The 14,050-nt window shown below is 46.9% G+C and overlaps 1 protein-coding gene across 1 annotated transcript in view; it reads right to left on the reverse strand.

Annotated features, from left to right (window-relative positions):
* CPAMD8 (C3 and PZP like alpha-2-macroglobulin domain containing 8) overlaps window positions 1–14,050 on the reverse strand; it is a 91,942-nt gene that overhangs the window by 19,540 nt on the left and 58,352 nt on the right. Inside the window, 5 exon segments of the mRNA XM_063110065.1 lie at window positions 2,538–2,619; window positions 5,944–6,120; window positions 6,997–7,222; window positions 7,914–8,212; window positions 13,842–13,893. Coding sequence (XP_062966135.1) covers window positions 2,538–2,619; window positions 5,944–6,120; window positions 6,997–7,222; window positions 7,914–8,212; window positions 13,842–13,893 — 836 coding nt within the window.

Consider the following 14,050-nt stretch of genomic DNA (forward strand, 5'->3'; position numbering starts at 1 on the left):
TATAAATGTGGCCTCCCCATCCCTCTCCATCCCTTACCCTGCTTGCTTTGTTTTGTAGGTATAGGAAATTACACACCTTGTGCAGTCACATATAAATATATCCACAAATGCCTCAGTACTCCTCCTTTCAAGAGGTAGAGCCTAATTCCCCTCTCCTTGGGCATAGGGTGTTCTTAGTGACTCGCTTCTAAAGAACAGAATGTGGCAGAAGAGAGTGTGACCTGTGAGACCAAATGACCAGAGGCATTGGGGTAGCTTCCTTGCTTTTGCTCTTAGATTGCTCATGGAGGGGAAACTAACCGCCATGTTGTGAGGATGCTCAAGCCAGCCCTCTGGAGAAGTCCACATGGTGAGAAACTGAGGCCTCCCACCAACAGCCGTGTGAGTGACCCAGCTTGGAAACAAGTCTTCCAGACCCAATTGAATCTTCAGATGACTATGGCCCCAGCCAACACCTTGACTGCAACTTCAAAAAGATCTTAAGCCAGGAACATCCAGCTAAGCCACTTCTGAATTCCTGACCTACAAGAACTGAGATAATAAATGTTGTTTCTAAATGGCTATGTTTGGAGGTAACTTGTTACACAGCAGTAGATAACTATTACATCTTGTACAGAGTCTCGCCCTTGCTGGACAGTGAGCACCTGGAAGCAGAAACCATGGCTTCCTTCTTTTTCCAGGACAAGAACAGGACCAGGAACGTAGTAGGCATTCATTGTCAAGCAAAAAACTAAATGAATGAATGTATGAATGTACAGTAGTCCCTCCTTATCCACGGTTTTGCTTTCCATGGTTTTAACTACAGTCCAAAAATAGGTGAGCACAATACCGTGAGATATTGAGAGAGAGAGAATGCACATTCACATAACTATTGTTACAGTGTATTGTTATAATTGTTCTTTTTTATTATTTGTTATTATTGTTAATCTTACTGTGCCAAATTGAATTTATAAATTAAACTTCATCATAGGTATGTATGTGTAGGAAAAACATCGTGTATATAGAGTTTGGTACTATCCATGGTTTCAGGCACCCACTGGGGGTCTTGGGAAGCTCTCTCCTCACCCCCAGATAAGCGGGGACTACTGTACATTGGATACACAGGAATCCATGTATAACAGATCCTGAATTTTGAGGCTTCCAGGATGGATTTTGGACCTCCCAGCCAAGTATTTAGAGGAAGCAGTTGTGCTGGGTACCCAGTACTGCGCTGAGCATGCCACATGCTTATCCCATGGCCTCCTGAATCTGGGTCCTGAGAGGATGTGCATTGAAGAAACACGGCTCAGAGAGGCTGAGCGTCAGGTCTAAAGCCACACAGCTCACATGAGACAGAGCCCAGCTGCCCAGCTTCAGGGTGGGCGCCACTCCCACTGCCTTGTTCTTACTGCACCCATGTCCTAGAGGGTCCCCAGGAAGAGGTCCATGCTCGGAGACCAACAGGAACGTTTCACAGGGAAAGGGGGAGCGGGAGCTGCTGGGTATTACATTTCCATGAACACGGTGCAATCTGATTTTTCTTACTCACGCTGTGGGTTTAGTCCCACTGCCAGCTGCTGTCTGTGCGGACGCACAGTAGGAGCATGTACAGGGAATCACGAGTCACTAATTCTGGCCAGTAGAGGTTTCCTGTGGCTGCCAGGGCTCTGCCAGCTTTCGGGGAATGAGTCAGCAGCTTTATTTGTCCTCCAGGGTGAGCGGGGGCCTCTGCTTTCTGGGGCGTGAATGGGCCCTTGTGTCATGGCTGTCAGCAAGACAGGGCCCTGGGACCAGAACTGGGACAGTGGGTGGGCTGTTGGGTGCCTGGGGGGTGAGGAACTGGGCAGGTCACCTGCCTGGGTTCACCACAGGGTAGGGCTCAGCCAGGCTTGTCTCCCGCTGCCCCAAGCCCTGGCACTGCAGCTGAGCAGTGGACACTGTTGGAGTAAGGGCAGGGTGGTTTCCATGCCCACAGCTGCTGTAGGTGCTGCCAGGGTGGCACCCTCTGAGGGGAAGTCGGGGATGGGCATAGGAATTGGGTGGCCTGAGGATCCCAGAGCACAAGACGCAGGTACACCCGGCCCCCAGCTGGGCCCTCCCTGCTCTGGCTGACCCCCCACATCTGGGGAGAGCCACTTACCAGGGAAATGGGACCCCAGGCCGCTCCTCCTGCAGACAGTGGTCTCTGACCCCCTCTCCCTGCCCTTCTCCTCCTGCTCGGGTCACCCCCATTTCCAGGTCTAGTGGGTTGAGAGGAGGCCCGGAGTGCCCAGGGCTCACTCCTGAGGGGTAGGGCGGGAGAGTGGCTCCTACTCACCATGGTAACAACAACAACACCAACATGGAGAAAGTAACAGTACCATTGCCTGCTCTGTGCCCGCCCTCAGCGCCCCCTGCATTTGTCCCTCCCAATCCCCAGCGCTGGGACCACCACAGTCTCCACTTTCCAGCCAGGTTCCCTGTCCCCCCCTGGGATCAGGCCACACTGTGCTGGACACAAGGCTGTGGCATTGGGTAGGGGAGCCTCTGCAGCCAGGTCCGGGGATGTGGGGACTCACCACATGCTCCCCGAAGCGTCCCGCTCCCCGAATGCGCTGTAGGAGCCGTCTTGGTGCTTGTAGGTCAGCTGCCTCTGGTAGCCTGCAGGGCGAGAGAGGGACCAAGCCCTGCTGAGTGACTCATGCCAGGCCTGCCCACGGGGTCCCATGCTGCTCTGCAGCCCTCCACCCCTGGACCTCCAAATGATGCCACACCACATCTGGGATCCCTGAAACTGCCCCACACCACATCTGGGATCCCTGAAACTGCCCCACACATCTGGGGTGCTTGAAACTGTCCCACACCCACATCTGGGGTCCCTGAAACTGCCCACACCACATTTGGGGTGTCTGAAACTGTCCCACACCCACATCTGCGACCCCTGAAACTGCCCACACCACATTTGGGGTGTCTGAAACTGTCCCACACCCACATCTGTGGCCCCTGAAACTGCCCACATCACATTTGGGGTGCTTGAAACTGCCCCACACCCACATCTGGGGTCCCCGAAGCTGCCATATCTGGGGTACTTGGAACTGCCCACACCACATCTAGGGTGGCTATATCTTACTTTATTTATCTCTTGTCTTCTGACATTGCCCCTTTGTGACTCCTGGTCCCTAGGGTACAGCCAGAGCCTGGCGAGCTGGGAGAACAGAAAGTGCCAGAGTGGCCGGAGCAAGGAGCAAGGGGGGAGGACAGGGAGGCTGGCTGGGTGGGCCACACAGGCCCCCAAGGCTGGGCTGGGAGTTTATCATGTGAGGGCAGCAGGGGACGTGGGAGGGAGGTGAGTGGGGGAGGGGCAGGAGGGAGAAGACATAGTGGGTGGATTGCAGGGTCCGGGCAGGAGGCAGGGAAGGTGGGGACTGGGATCGGCTAGGACGGGAGGTGAGAAGTAGTTCTGTGGTGTGGGTGGAGCTGCCCAGCTGAGCACAGGTAGGAGGGAAAGAAAGAAGGACCCGAGGGCACCGGGATCTGTGGCCTGAGTCTCTGGAAAGATGGAGCTGCTTGCACAGGGATGGGCAAGTGGCAAGAGGAGCTCTCTACGGGGTGGACAGTATCCCCCCACTCACAATTCACATCCACCCAGAACCTCAAAATGGGACCTTATAGGGAATAATGATCTTTGAAGGTGTAATTAAAGGATTTCAAGATGAGACCATCCTAGATTTAGGATCAGCCCTAAATCCAATGACAGGTGTCCTTGTAAGAGAGAAGAAAGGGAATCAGACACAGAGAAGGTGGCCATGTGACCACGGAGGCAGAGGATGGGGAGGGGCATCTGCAAGCCAAGGAACACCAGCAACCACCAAAGCCAGGAGGGACACAGGGTCCTGCTGTCCCCGGGAGTCCAGGCTGCCATTCACAAGCAGGGCTCCTTTGACTCTGGGTGACATTTAAGTCCCTGAGCCCAGATGAGTGCACCAAGGTGTGCCTAGCCCCAGACAGTTAGTGCCCACCCACCTCTACACCCTCATAAGTGACAGCCTGAGCCCCCAGGTCCCAGCCCAAGCGGACTTGGTCTTCCAAGTTCACAGTTGATGTTTCAGCCTCACGAAGCCAGATTTTCAGCCTGCGGCAAACCGACTATTTCTTTTTCCATCTGAGATTTGTACCTTCCTCATTATAAATGTTTTCCTTTTAATTTTCCCATCCATGAGAATGGATGATTCTAGATCATCAGGGCCACTTCAGAAATCTTATAAAGGAGCAGAGTCACTGTGGGAACCCTAACAGCCAGGAGTCAGGAACCCCAGACTGGCCCCAGTAATTGAGGTGCTCATATGTCTCAGTTTCCCCATCTGAGAGGGGCCCAGCATTGTCTGAGCTGGGCACCCACGGGTCCTTCCTGGTGGTGGAGATATCTAAGGTTCTCATTTCCCTTGGGCAGTGACCTGACTACTCTGGCCGTCCCCCACACTTGGACTGAGGGGAGCCCAGGAGAGCTTTGTAGCTGGGTCGAGCCCCCTTGAAGCTCCTTTTTCATTCCAGCTCCAGCCTAGGCCAGAAGCAAGCCCTGGGAGGCCCCAGGACCTTGGGATCAGTTGATTTAACTTCCTTATTGAGCAGATGGGAAACTGAGGCACTGAGAAGAACATGCCCTATATGAGGTTACAAAGCAGGTGCCCATGACTAAGGCTGCATCCTCCTCCGTGTCCCCTCCCTGTGGGGCCAAGATGGGCAGAGGGGACAGACAAGGCACTCAGAGGCCCTGCCCTCCACACATGGGATTGTTCCCTACCCTGAAGACCTGATTTATGGTAACAGAAGGTGTTTAATCCTTTGTTAATTATTTCTGAAGATGTTCAGTGCTGCATTATTTATTTCTGAAGAATGGTACGTCAATTATTCAAGTGCTATGTTAATTATTTCTGAAGATGTTCAAATCTTGTCATTTGCCTCTGAAGATGTTCAATGCTGTGTTAATTACTCTGAAGATGTTCAGTGCTGCATTATTTAAGAAACAAAAACAAAACTGGAAATAACCCCAACATGTCCAAGGGGAGAATTCAGTATGTTGTACTCCATAAATATATTTGATGGGCAAACAGCATAACCTCAAAAATGATTACAAACTGAAAACACCCCGAGACCTAGTGATTCCACTCCTGGTACGCACCCCCCAGAAATTCAGATGTGTTTTCGCCAAGCACGTGAATAGGATGATTCACAGCAGCACCATTCTAAAGCCCTGAATTGGAAACTGCTCAAATGCCCATCAACAGACACACAGACCATGGTCCTTCCGCACAGCAATGGGGCTAAATGGATGATGGCTCCCAGAGCCCAGTGGACAAGTCTTACACACACAGCTCGGGGTGGGGGAGCACCATAGGATGCCCTGTTATAGGGCACCAAGAGCAGCAAAGCTAACTTGTGCTAATCCAGAGCCAACAATGATGGGGGTGATACAGAATTATTTTCTCTTTTCTTTTTGTATTTATTTTTTTGGCAACTGGCCAGTGTGGGGATCTGAAGTTGTGACTTTGGTGTTATAACACTGCGCTCTAACCAGCGGAGCTAACTGGCCAGCTCTCTCTTTTTTCTTTTTTAAATGCCCTTTAGAGGGGGCTGGGTGGTTAGCTCAGTTTGTTAGAGCAGAGCATTATAACACCAAGGTCACGGGTTCGAATCTTCATGCCAAACATAAAAAAATAATAATAATAAAACGTTTTTTATGTCCTTTCATTACAAAAATAAACCAAAAATTACATTTTGAAAAGTTGCTGTTCCCATCTGCATGGCCGAGCGCCAGCGTTCAGACTCTAACAGCCACGGACACCAGGCTCCTGCTGACAGTTACCAGATTGGGGCCACCCTGAACAGCTCCTTTTGTCCACTGGTGTGTGGGTCACCCCAGCATGTCCCTCTGCGGAAGGCTGCCTCCCTCCCGCCCCCTCCATCCAGGCAGTTCTTCCCCAATACCTTGCAGCAGGTAGTCGGTGGTCTCCTTCTCCACCTCGGGACTGAGCTGCCGGGTTTTCTGAAGATACTTCAGGACAAAGACGTTGGGAGCAAAGTGGATCATATTTTGCTCTCCGCAGCCAAAGGGCAGCCGCAGGAGATTGTTGAGGTGGTTCAGGGTGGGCCCCATGACATCTCCTGGTGGGAAGGAGAAGAGGGTTTGGGCTGGAGCTTGTCCTATCCTGATGGAGCACAGAAGCAGCTTTCCCCAGAGATGGGAGCCCCCCTGTGCCCTGTCATCAGCCACCCAACCTCTGACTGCTGGTGCCGGCCTCTGGGACCAGATTGTACCCACTACTCATTCAGACCACCCGGTGTCTCAGCTTTGGTGACACCCTCTGCTACACGCCTCCTTCTGTGTTCTTTAGTTTTAAGCTGGGAGTTCTTTCTCTAGTTTTTTATTTGGTTGAATGCTTTTTTCTTTCTGGCTTTTTATCTTTATTTATTTATTTATTTATTTGGCAGCTGGCTGGTGCAGGGATGGAACCTTGGACTTTGGTGTTATCAGCACCATGCTCTAACCAGCTGAGCTACCGGCCAGCCCCATCTTTCTGGCTTTTAAAATAAGTGTGTGTAAGGCTATGCATTGCCCTCTAAGTTTGTCTTTAGCTGTATCCCACAACTCTGGTATGTCAATACAGTCATTCTTTTGCCATCCTAGATAATTTTTTTCTAATTTCCAAAATAAAATGTAATCTTCTCTTTAACCATGAGTGTTTTGATTTTTTAAAAAGTTTCCAAACATATCGATGCATTTCTAAAAGCTCTCTCTCTCTCTCTCTCTCTTGTCCCCTCAGGGGCAGGATTGTGATCAGCCCTGGCACTGCCCTCAGTTCTCAGCACGTGGCTGGACACAGAGAAGGCAGCAGAAGCTGCATGTCAGGTGAGCGAGTGGGTGCATGGGTGGACCCCAGGGGCACAGGTCCTCAGCAAAACCCAGCTTGAGATTGAACCTGGGGTGGACCTGAGCGCTCACCCCAGTCCTCCCCAAGACAGGCTGAGGGGCAGACGCACCTATAACGGAGGCAGCAGCCCGCTCGGACCCAGGGATGGCACCGTGCGGGACCCCCAGAGTGAAGGCCTCCCCGTAGCTCTCGTCCGCCTCCATTTTCCTCCAGATGCGGAACTCGCCCATGGAGCCCCAGCCGGTGGAGAAGCCAATGAACTGGACCTCTGGCGGCCTCAGGAGGGTCCAAGCCACAATGACAGACTTGTTGGATGGTTCTGGACCATGACCAACCTGGAAAAAGGACCAACGTTGGCAGGAAGCACACTGCTGCTCAGGCAGAGGGACACCGGCTACCAGGCCAAGGTCCCAGGCTTCAGCCATGCTCATAGTGCAAGGCGGGGTTCTCAGGGAGTCAGAGGTGAGAGAAACTAGAGGTGGCCATGTCCATCAAATTGCCAACGGAGACACAAGTGTGGCATCTGCAGATTCCAAAATCACCCAAAGGCCCAGAGGTTCCGGGCTCTCTGGAACCTCTAGGCCTTTGCACATGCTATTCCCTCTGCCTGGAACATTCTCTCCTCCCTGTCTTGCCTGGTGATCTCCAATTCATACTTCAACACCCAGTTTGGCTATGTCCCTCCTCTAGGAAGCTGTGTTAGCTGCTCCTTTTCCATATACACTTTCTCGGGTCCAAAAAGCACCCCCAGCCCCCATTCCACCTGCTTGCACCCACAGTGTCTTTCTCCCTGACCACCCAGTGCCCATCTACTCCCAGATCCCCGGGTGCTTCCTCTGCCACAGCTGTTACTACATTTTTTTTTGTAAGTACCTCCAGGCTGTGAACAATTTGATGTGGTCCATCCTGTTTCCCCTTGCTTTTCCCCACACTCTCCTCCCCATCAGAGCCTGGCACAGAACAGGAAGCAAGAAATACCAGAGACACATGAGGTTTTCATTCCCACCCCAGCCAGTCCCACTGTACCTGGATGAGCCCACCGTGCCAGCTGATCCAGAATGTTCTGAATTCATCCCAGGAGAGGATCTTGGCCGTGTGTGCGCTGGCTACAGGCTCGCCCATCTTGCTGGTGGAGATCCATGACCTGGTGTTCTGGTGGCCCCCAAGGACGATCTCAATCATGCCCGCTGTGTCCTGGGGCCCAGAGGACAAGGCCACGTGGGCATCATTGTGGGCTCGCACAGCCACGTCAAAATGGGTGAGGCGTGGTGGACGCTGCACATACTGGAACTCGTACTTGTTTGGGGTGGAGATGTGGACTCTCTCTGGATGGAGGAAAGGAGGTGGGGTGTTGAGAGGGCACCTGGAGGCATCTCACCTCCCCCTGCCTGTACTCGGAGGTGAACATCAGGACCACAGGGGGCAGGTGTCACTGTGGCTGGGCACACAGCTGCAGGAAGCATGATGGAATGGTGCTGGGTGAACAACAACATTGCCAACAGCATACAAAGGATGCAAAAGACAGCCCACAAGGATAAATCCAACCAAAGATGTGAAGATGCTGAAAACTGCAAAATGCCACCGAAATTCACAGCAGCATGGGTGAACTTAGAAAAAATTATGTTAAGTGAAATAACCCAGGTACAGAAAAAGAAATACTGCATGTCCTCACTCATAAGTGGGAGCTGAAAAGAAAAGACAAACAAAGAAATGACGAGAGAAGAAGAAAGAAAAGAAAGAAAGAAAGAGAGAGAGAAAAGGAAAGGAAAATAATAAAAAAAAAGAACAATCAAAATAAGCTCCTCAAAAGGAGAGAATGGAACTGGGGACACCAGAGGTGGAAAAGGGAGGGGGGTTAGAGAGAAATTGTAAAGGGCCACAAATAAAATTTACATTGTGCAATTATAAAATTTAAAAAATTTTTTAAAAAGTTAAACCCTAAAAAAATTTTTTTTAAAAGTTTTGCTAACACAAACAAAAACTCTCCTGAAAGAAACTAAGCAAGATCCAGTTCAGTGTAGATCTAGACTTTTCTCAGCATCAAAAGACAATATTGTGAAGACATCAATCTTTCCCATCAATTGAGTCTGTAGGGCCTACAGACTCAATGCAATCTCCATCAAAATTCCAGCAGTCTCTTTTGGAGAAATCACTGAACTGATTCCAAAATTTATATGAAAGTGTAAAGGACCTAGAAGAGCCCAAACAACTTTGATAAAGAAGAACAAAGCTGAAGGACTCACACCATCTGACACTGACTTACTGTAAAGTTGTGGCAATCACCACAATGTGATGTTGGTGTCAAGAAAGACAGTTGCATCCATGAAACAGAATAGGGAGATCAAAAAAAGGTCCGAAGGCAATTTTATAGAGAAAGGAAAGTCTTTTAAGTAAATGGTGCTGGAACTATTGGTTACCCATATGTAGAAAAGTGAATTTTGATCCATACTTTGCATGGTACCCAAACTTAACTCAAAATGGATCATAACCATTTTATGAATGTAAAATCTAAAACTATGAAACATCAAGATGAAAACAAGATTAGGCAAAGATTTCTTAGACACAACAAAAGCATAATCCATAAAAGGAAAAAATGATAAACTGGACCTCATCAAAATGAAAAACATCTGCTTCTTGAAAGACACTATATGAAGAGATTGAAGACAAGCCACAGACTGGGAGAAACATCTTTGCAAAGCATTTATCCAGAATATATTTTTTAAATTCCCAAAGTTCAATAAACAACTCAATTAAAAAAAGCCGAAAGATCTCAGCAGACATTTCACCAAAAAAAAAAAAAAAAAAAGATATGCTAATAGTAAATAAGTGCATGAAAATATGCTTAACATCATTAGTATGATGGAAATAAAAATTGAAACCATGGTGCGATGCCACTAGACATCTATTAGAATGGCTAAAATTAAAAAGACTGACAATACTAAGTGTTGATGAGAATGGGGAAGAACTGGAACTCTCACACTCTGTAGGTGAAAATGCAAAAATGGTTTTAGCAATTAGCTATTTACTATTGCAATTTAGCTATTCTACTCCTAGGTATTGACTCAAGAGAAAAGAAAGTGTATTACCCATACAAAGACTTGCACAAGAATGTTCATAACAGCTTTATTTGAAATGGCCCCAAACTGGAGACAACTTGAATTTCCATTGACAAAATAAATGAATAAATAAATCGTGATAATTCATTCAATGGAATCCTACTCAGCCTTAAAATGATTGAATTATTGATACATGCAATATGCGTGAATCTCAAAATTATTATGCTGAGTGAAAGAAACAAGACATAAAGAGTACATGCTGTCTGACCCCATCCATATAAAATTCTAGAAAGTGCAAACCAATCTATAGAGACAGAAAGCAGATGAGTGATACCTAGTGACAAGGCAGACAGGGGTGAGAGATTACAAAGGGGCATGACTTTTGGGGGGGGTGATGGAAATGTTCATTATCTTAATTGTGGTGATGGGTTCACAAGTGCACATGTCAAAGCTTAACAAATTCTACACTTAAAATATGAGCAATTTATTGATGTCAATTATTCTCCAATAAACATGTTAAAAGTGAAGGAAAAAAGTAAAAAAAAAAAAAAAAAAAAAAAAAAGCTGGCCAGTTAGCTCAGTTGTTTAGAGTGCAGCCTTATAACACCAGGTCATGGATTTGGATCCCTATACTGGCCAGCCACCAAAAAAGAAAGAAAGAAAGAGAGGGAGGGAGGGAAGGAGGGGGGGGAGAGAGAGAGAGAGAGAGAAATTTTTATTGGCTTTACTTTGAGTTCAAATGTGTTCATCCCAGTGTTAGTTATGATATAAAAAAATTAAAACACTATATTAATGACCAACAGTGAGGTCCAAAACATTCCATAATGGTCAAATTATGGAGCAGTCTAAAAGAAACATACTAAAGATGTTTGAAAATGCTGTTCATAAAGACTTTATAATAAGAGAAAGTGCTCAGGATGTGTTGAATGAAAAAGGCAGGATATAAAATTATATTGCACATGAGCTCATAACTATGTTAAAACCAACAATAACCAACCCTATGGAAGCAAATACAAAATGTCAAAGGTCATCTTTGGGTGTGACCTGGAGGAGATATTTTTTCCTTCTTTCAATCTTTCCAAATTTCCTCTAATACATATATATTGCTTTTGCCCTCCCCCCCAAATTTTTTGTGATAAAATACACATAACATAAAATTTACCATCTTAACCATTTTTAAGTGTAAACTTCAATGGCATTAAACACACTCACATTATTGTGCAACCATCACCATCATCCATCTCCAGAACTCTTTCATCTTCCCAAACTGAAACTGTGTCCCCTTTTAAACATTTACTCCCCATCCCCCTTCTCTCCCAGCCTCTGGCACCTACCGTTCTACTTTCTGTCTCTATGACTTTTGACTACTCTAAGTACCTCATATAAGTGAAATCATACTGTGTTTGTACATATGTCTTGCTTTTAAAAAATATCTTTAAAGTTTTACTGAAATGTTCACATGGGATTATAAGAAATAATTCAAAGAAATCTGTGTACCAGTTTCCTGCAATGGTAACATCTTGCAAAATTCTAGTACAACATCATGATCGGGATATTGACATTGATACAATCCACCAATTTTATTTAAATTTCTCCAATTTTATTTTTACTTCTGTATGTGTGTGTGTGTGTGTGTGCCATACAATTTATCACATATGTAAGTTTGTGTATCCACTACCAGTCAAGGTACTGATCCTGTTATGAACATATACATCCCCTCCTTCCCCTGCCCTCTCCCTAACCCTTAGCAACCACTAATATGACCTCCATTTATAAAATATTGTCATTTCAAAGATGTTCTAAAAATGGAATCCTTTATGCACCCTTTTGGGATTTGTTTACAAACTCAATTCCCTTCATCCAAGATTTATCCAAGTTTCTGTGTTTATCAATAGTTTGTTCTTTTTTATTGGTGAGTAATATTCCAAGATATGAATGAACCAGAGTTTGTTTAATAATTCACCCACCAAAGGACATCTGCGCTGTTTCCAGTTTTGAGCTATTACAAATAAAATTGATAAAAACACCTGTGTAAAGATTTTTTCATGAACGTAATTTTATGTTTCTCTGGGATAAATGCTCAGGAGTGCAATTGCTGGGTGGTGTGGTAGTTTTAAGTTTAGCTTTTAAAGAAACCACCAAAAGTGGTTGTACTATTTTACATTCCCACCAGCAATGTATAAGTGGTCTTTCTCCACATCCTTGCCAGCATTTGGTGTTGCTATTTTTTATTTGAGCTATTCTTATAAGCATGTAGGGATATCTCATTGTGCTTTAACTTGCATTTCCCTAATGACTATTGATGTTGGACACATTTTTATGTGTTTATTTGCCATCTGCATATCTTCTCTGGTGAAATGTTTGTTTACTTCTTTTGCCCACTTTCTAATTGGTTGTTTGTTTTATTCACTGCTCTTTATATATTCAAGATACTAGTCCTTTGTCAGATACAGGTTTGCAAATATTTTCTCCCAGACTGTAGCTTGTATTTCCTTCTTTTAACAGGGTCTTTTGCAGAGCAAACCTTTTTATTTTGACAAGCTCTATTCATCAGTGTTTCCTTTTATAGATCACACCTTTTAGTGTCAAATCTAAGAAATCGTTGCCTACTCCTAGATCCCAGGGATTTTTTTTTTCCTAAACACTTTACAGTTTTACATGTAAGTCTATGATCCATTTTGAGTTCATTTTTGTGTAAGGCATGATTTTGGAGTTGAGCTTTATGTTTTTGCTGAAGGATAGCCAGTCGCTCCAGCACCATTTGCTGAACAGGCTATGCTTTCTCTAATGAATTGCTTTTGTGCCTTTATCAAAAATCATTTGATTCATTCCCATATGGGCCGACAAAAAGCAAAAACAAAAACATCAGTTGGTTAGAGTGGTATTATAACACCAAGGTCAAGGGTTTGGATGCCTGTACTGGCCAGCAGCAAAAAACAAAAACAAAAAATAAAAAAAACAAAAAACAAGAAAGAAACCCCAAAACAAAAAAAATCACTTGAGCACAATGTGACATAATGCTATTTAAAGAAAAAAGGGGGAAAACTGTCAAGGGGAAGCTTGCATCCAGAGTGTGCTGTGGCTCTGGGGACCCAGCATGTTGAACACCGTGGCAATGCGGAGATAGATTACCTGGGGGGTGGGGGGCAGGGTCAGGATTGCCCAGGGATGCCAGCTTAGATTCTCAGTCCTGCTCCATGACAAAGCTGGCCAGGTGACTGCTCAGTGCCTGTTCTAGCCGAGCTCCAAGCCAGACGGCTCCTTGGGGAGGGGCTGCAAGGGGAAGGGGTGAACCCTCCTACAGGCATCCCAGGCTCATGTTCAGTCAGCATTCCCCTGACCCCGCCAGGCAGAGGCTTGGACAAGCCCTTCTCTGGACATGTTCTTTCTGTACCCATTTTCTCTTTACAGAACAGGTATAGGTATAATGCAGATCTTAGGGGATAAAGGTGGAGGGAGGAACAGATCCCAGATTGCACACTTTCTGGAACCCACCTTAATCCGCACGTCCTCCTCTGCTGCTCCACGGTTCTGCGTCACTGTCATTCCCACAGCTTTTCCCTGTTGTGACTCTAACACCTTCCTTCCCTGGATCCTGGGCTCCTCCTCCCAGGGTCCCCAAGGAAAGCCCTACTCCTGACCGCAGCCCCTCCTCTCTTTTCTTGCTTGGTGCCTATTGTCTACATTCATGTGTGTTCACTCCTGCGAGGTGTAAATCATTCTGACTTATGACTGTCCCAGGTAGGGACATCTCACTTCCTAATGGCTGTGCCCTCCACCCCCAGGGAGGGTGGGTGCTCACTCTGCAGTGGGAGAGCTGCCACAGCACAGGGGTAAGGACCAAAGTCCTGACCCGGCCAGGTGGCCCCTCCTTGGCAGGTGGGTGTGCGGGACTCACCGTTGGGACAGAAGAAAGCGCTGTAGGTGTACGCCCTGGGGGCTCCTTCAGGCTGAAACAGAGAAACAGTAAGGACTGAGTGCTGGGGACATGGGGGGTGAGAGACAGTCAGCTCAGGGCAGCAGCCAGCTCTCCCATGGCAGCAGCTCCATGTCCAGGGCTTGCATGGTACCTGCACAATGATGCCAAGGTCACAGGTTCACAGAGTA

The sequence above is a fragment of the Cynocephalus volans genome, chromosome 10, assembly GCF_027409185.1.
Source record: "Cynocephalus volans isolate mCynVol1 chromosome 10, mCynVol1.pri, whole genome shotgun sequence".
Taxonomy (NCBI): Eukaryota; Metazoa; Chordata; class Mammalia; order Dermoptera; family Cynocephalidae; genus Cynocephalus; species Cynocephalus volans.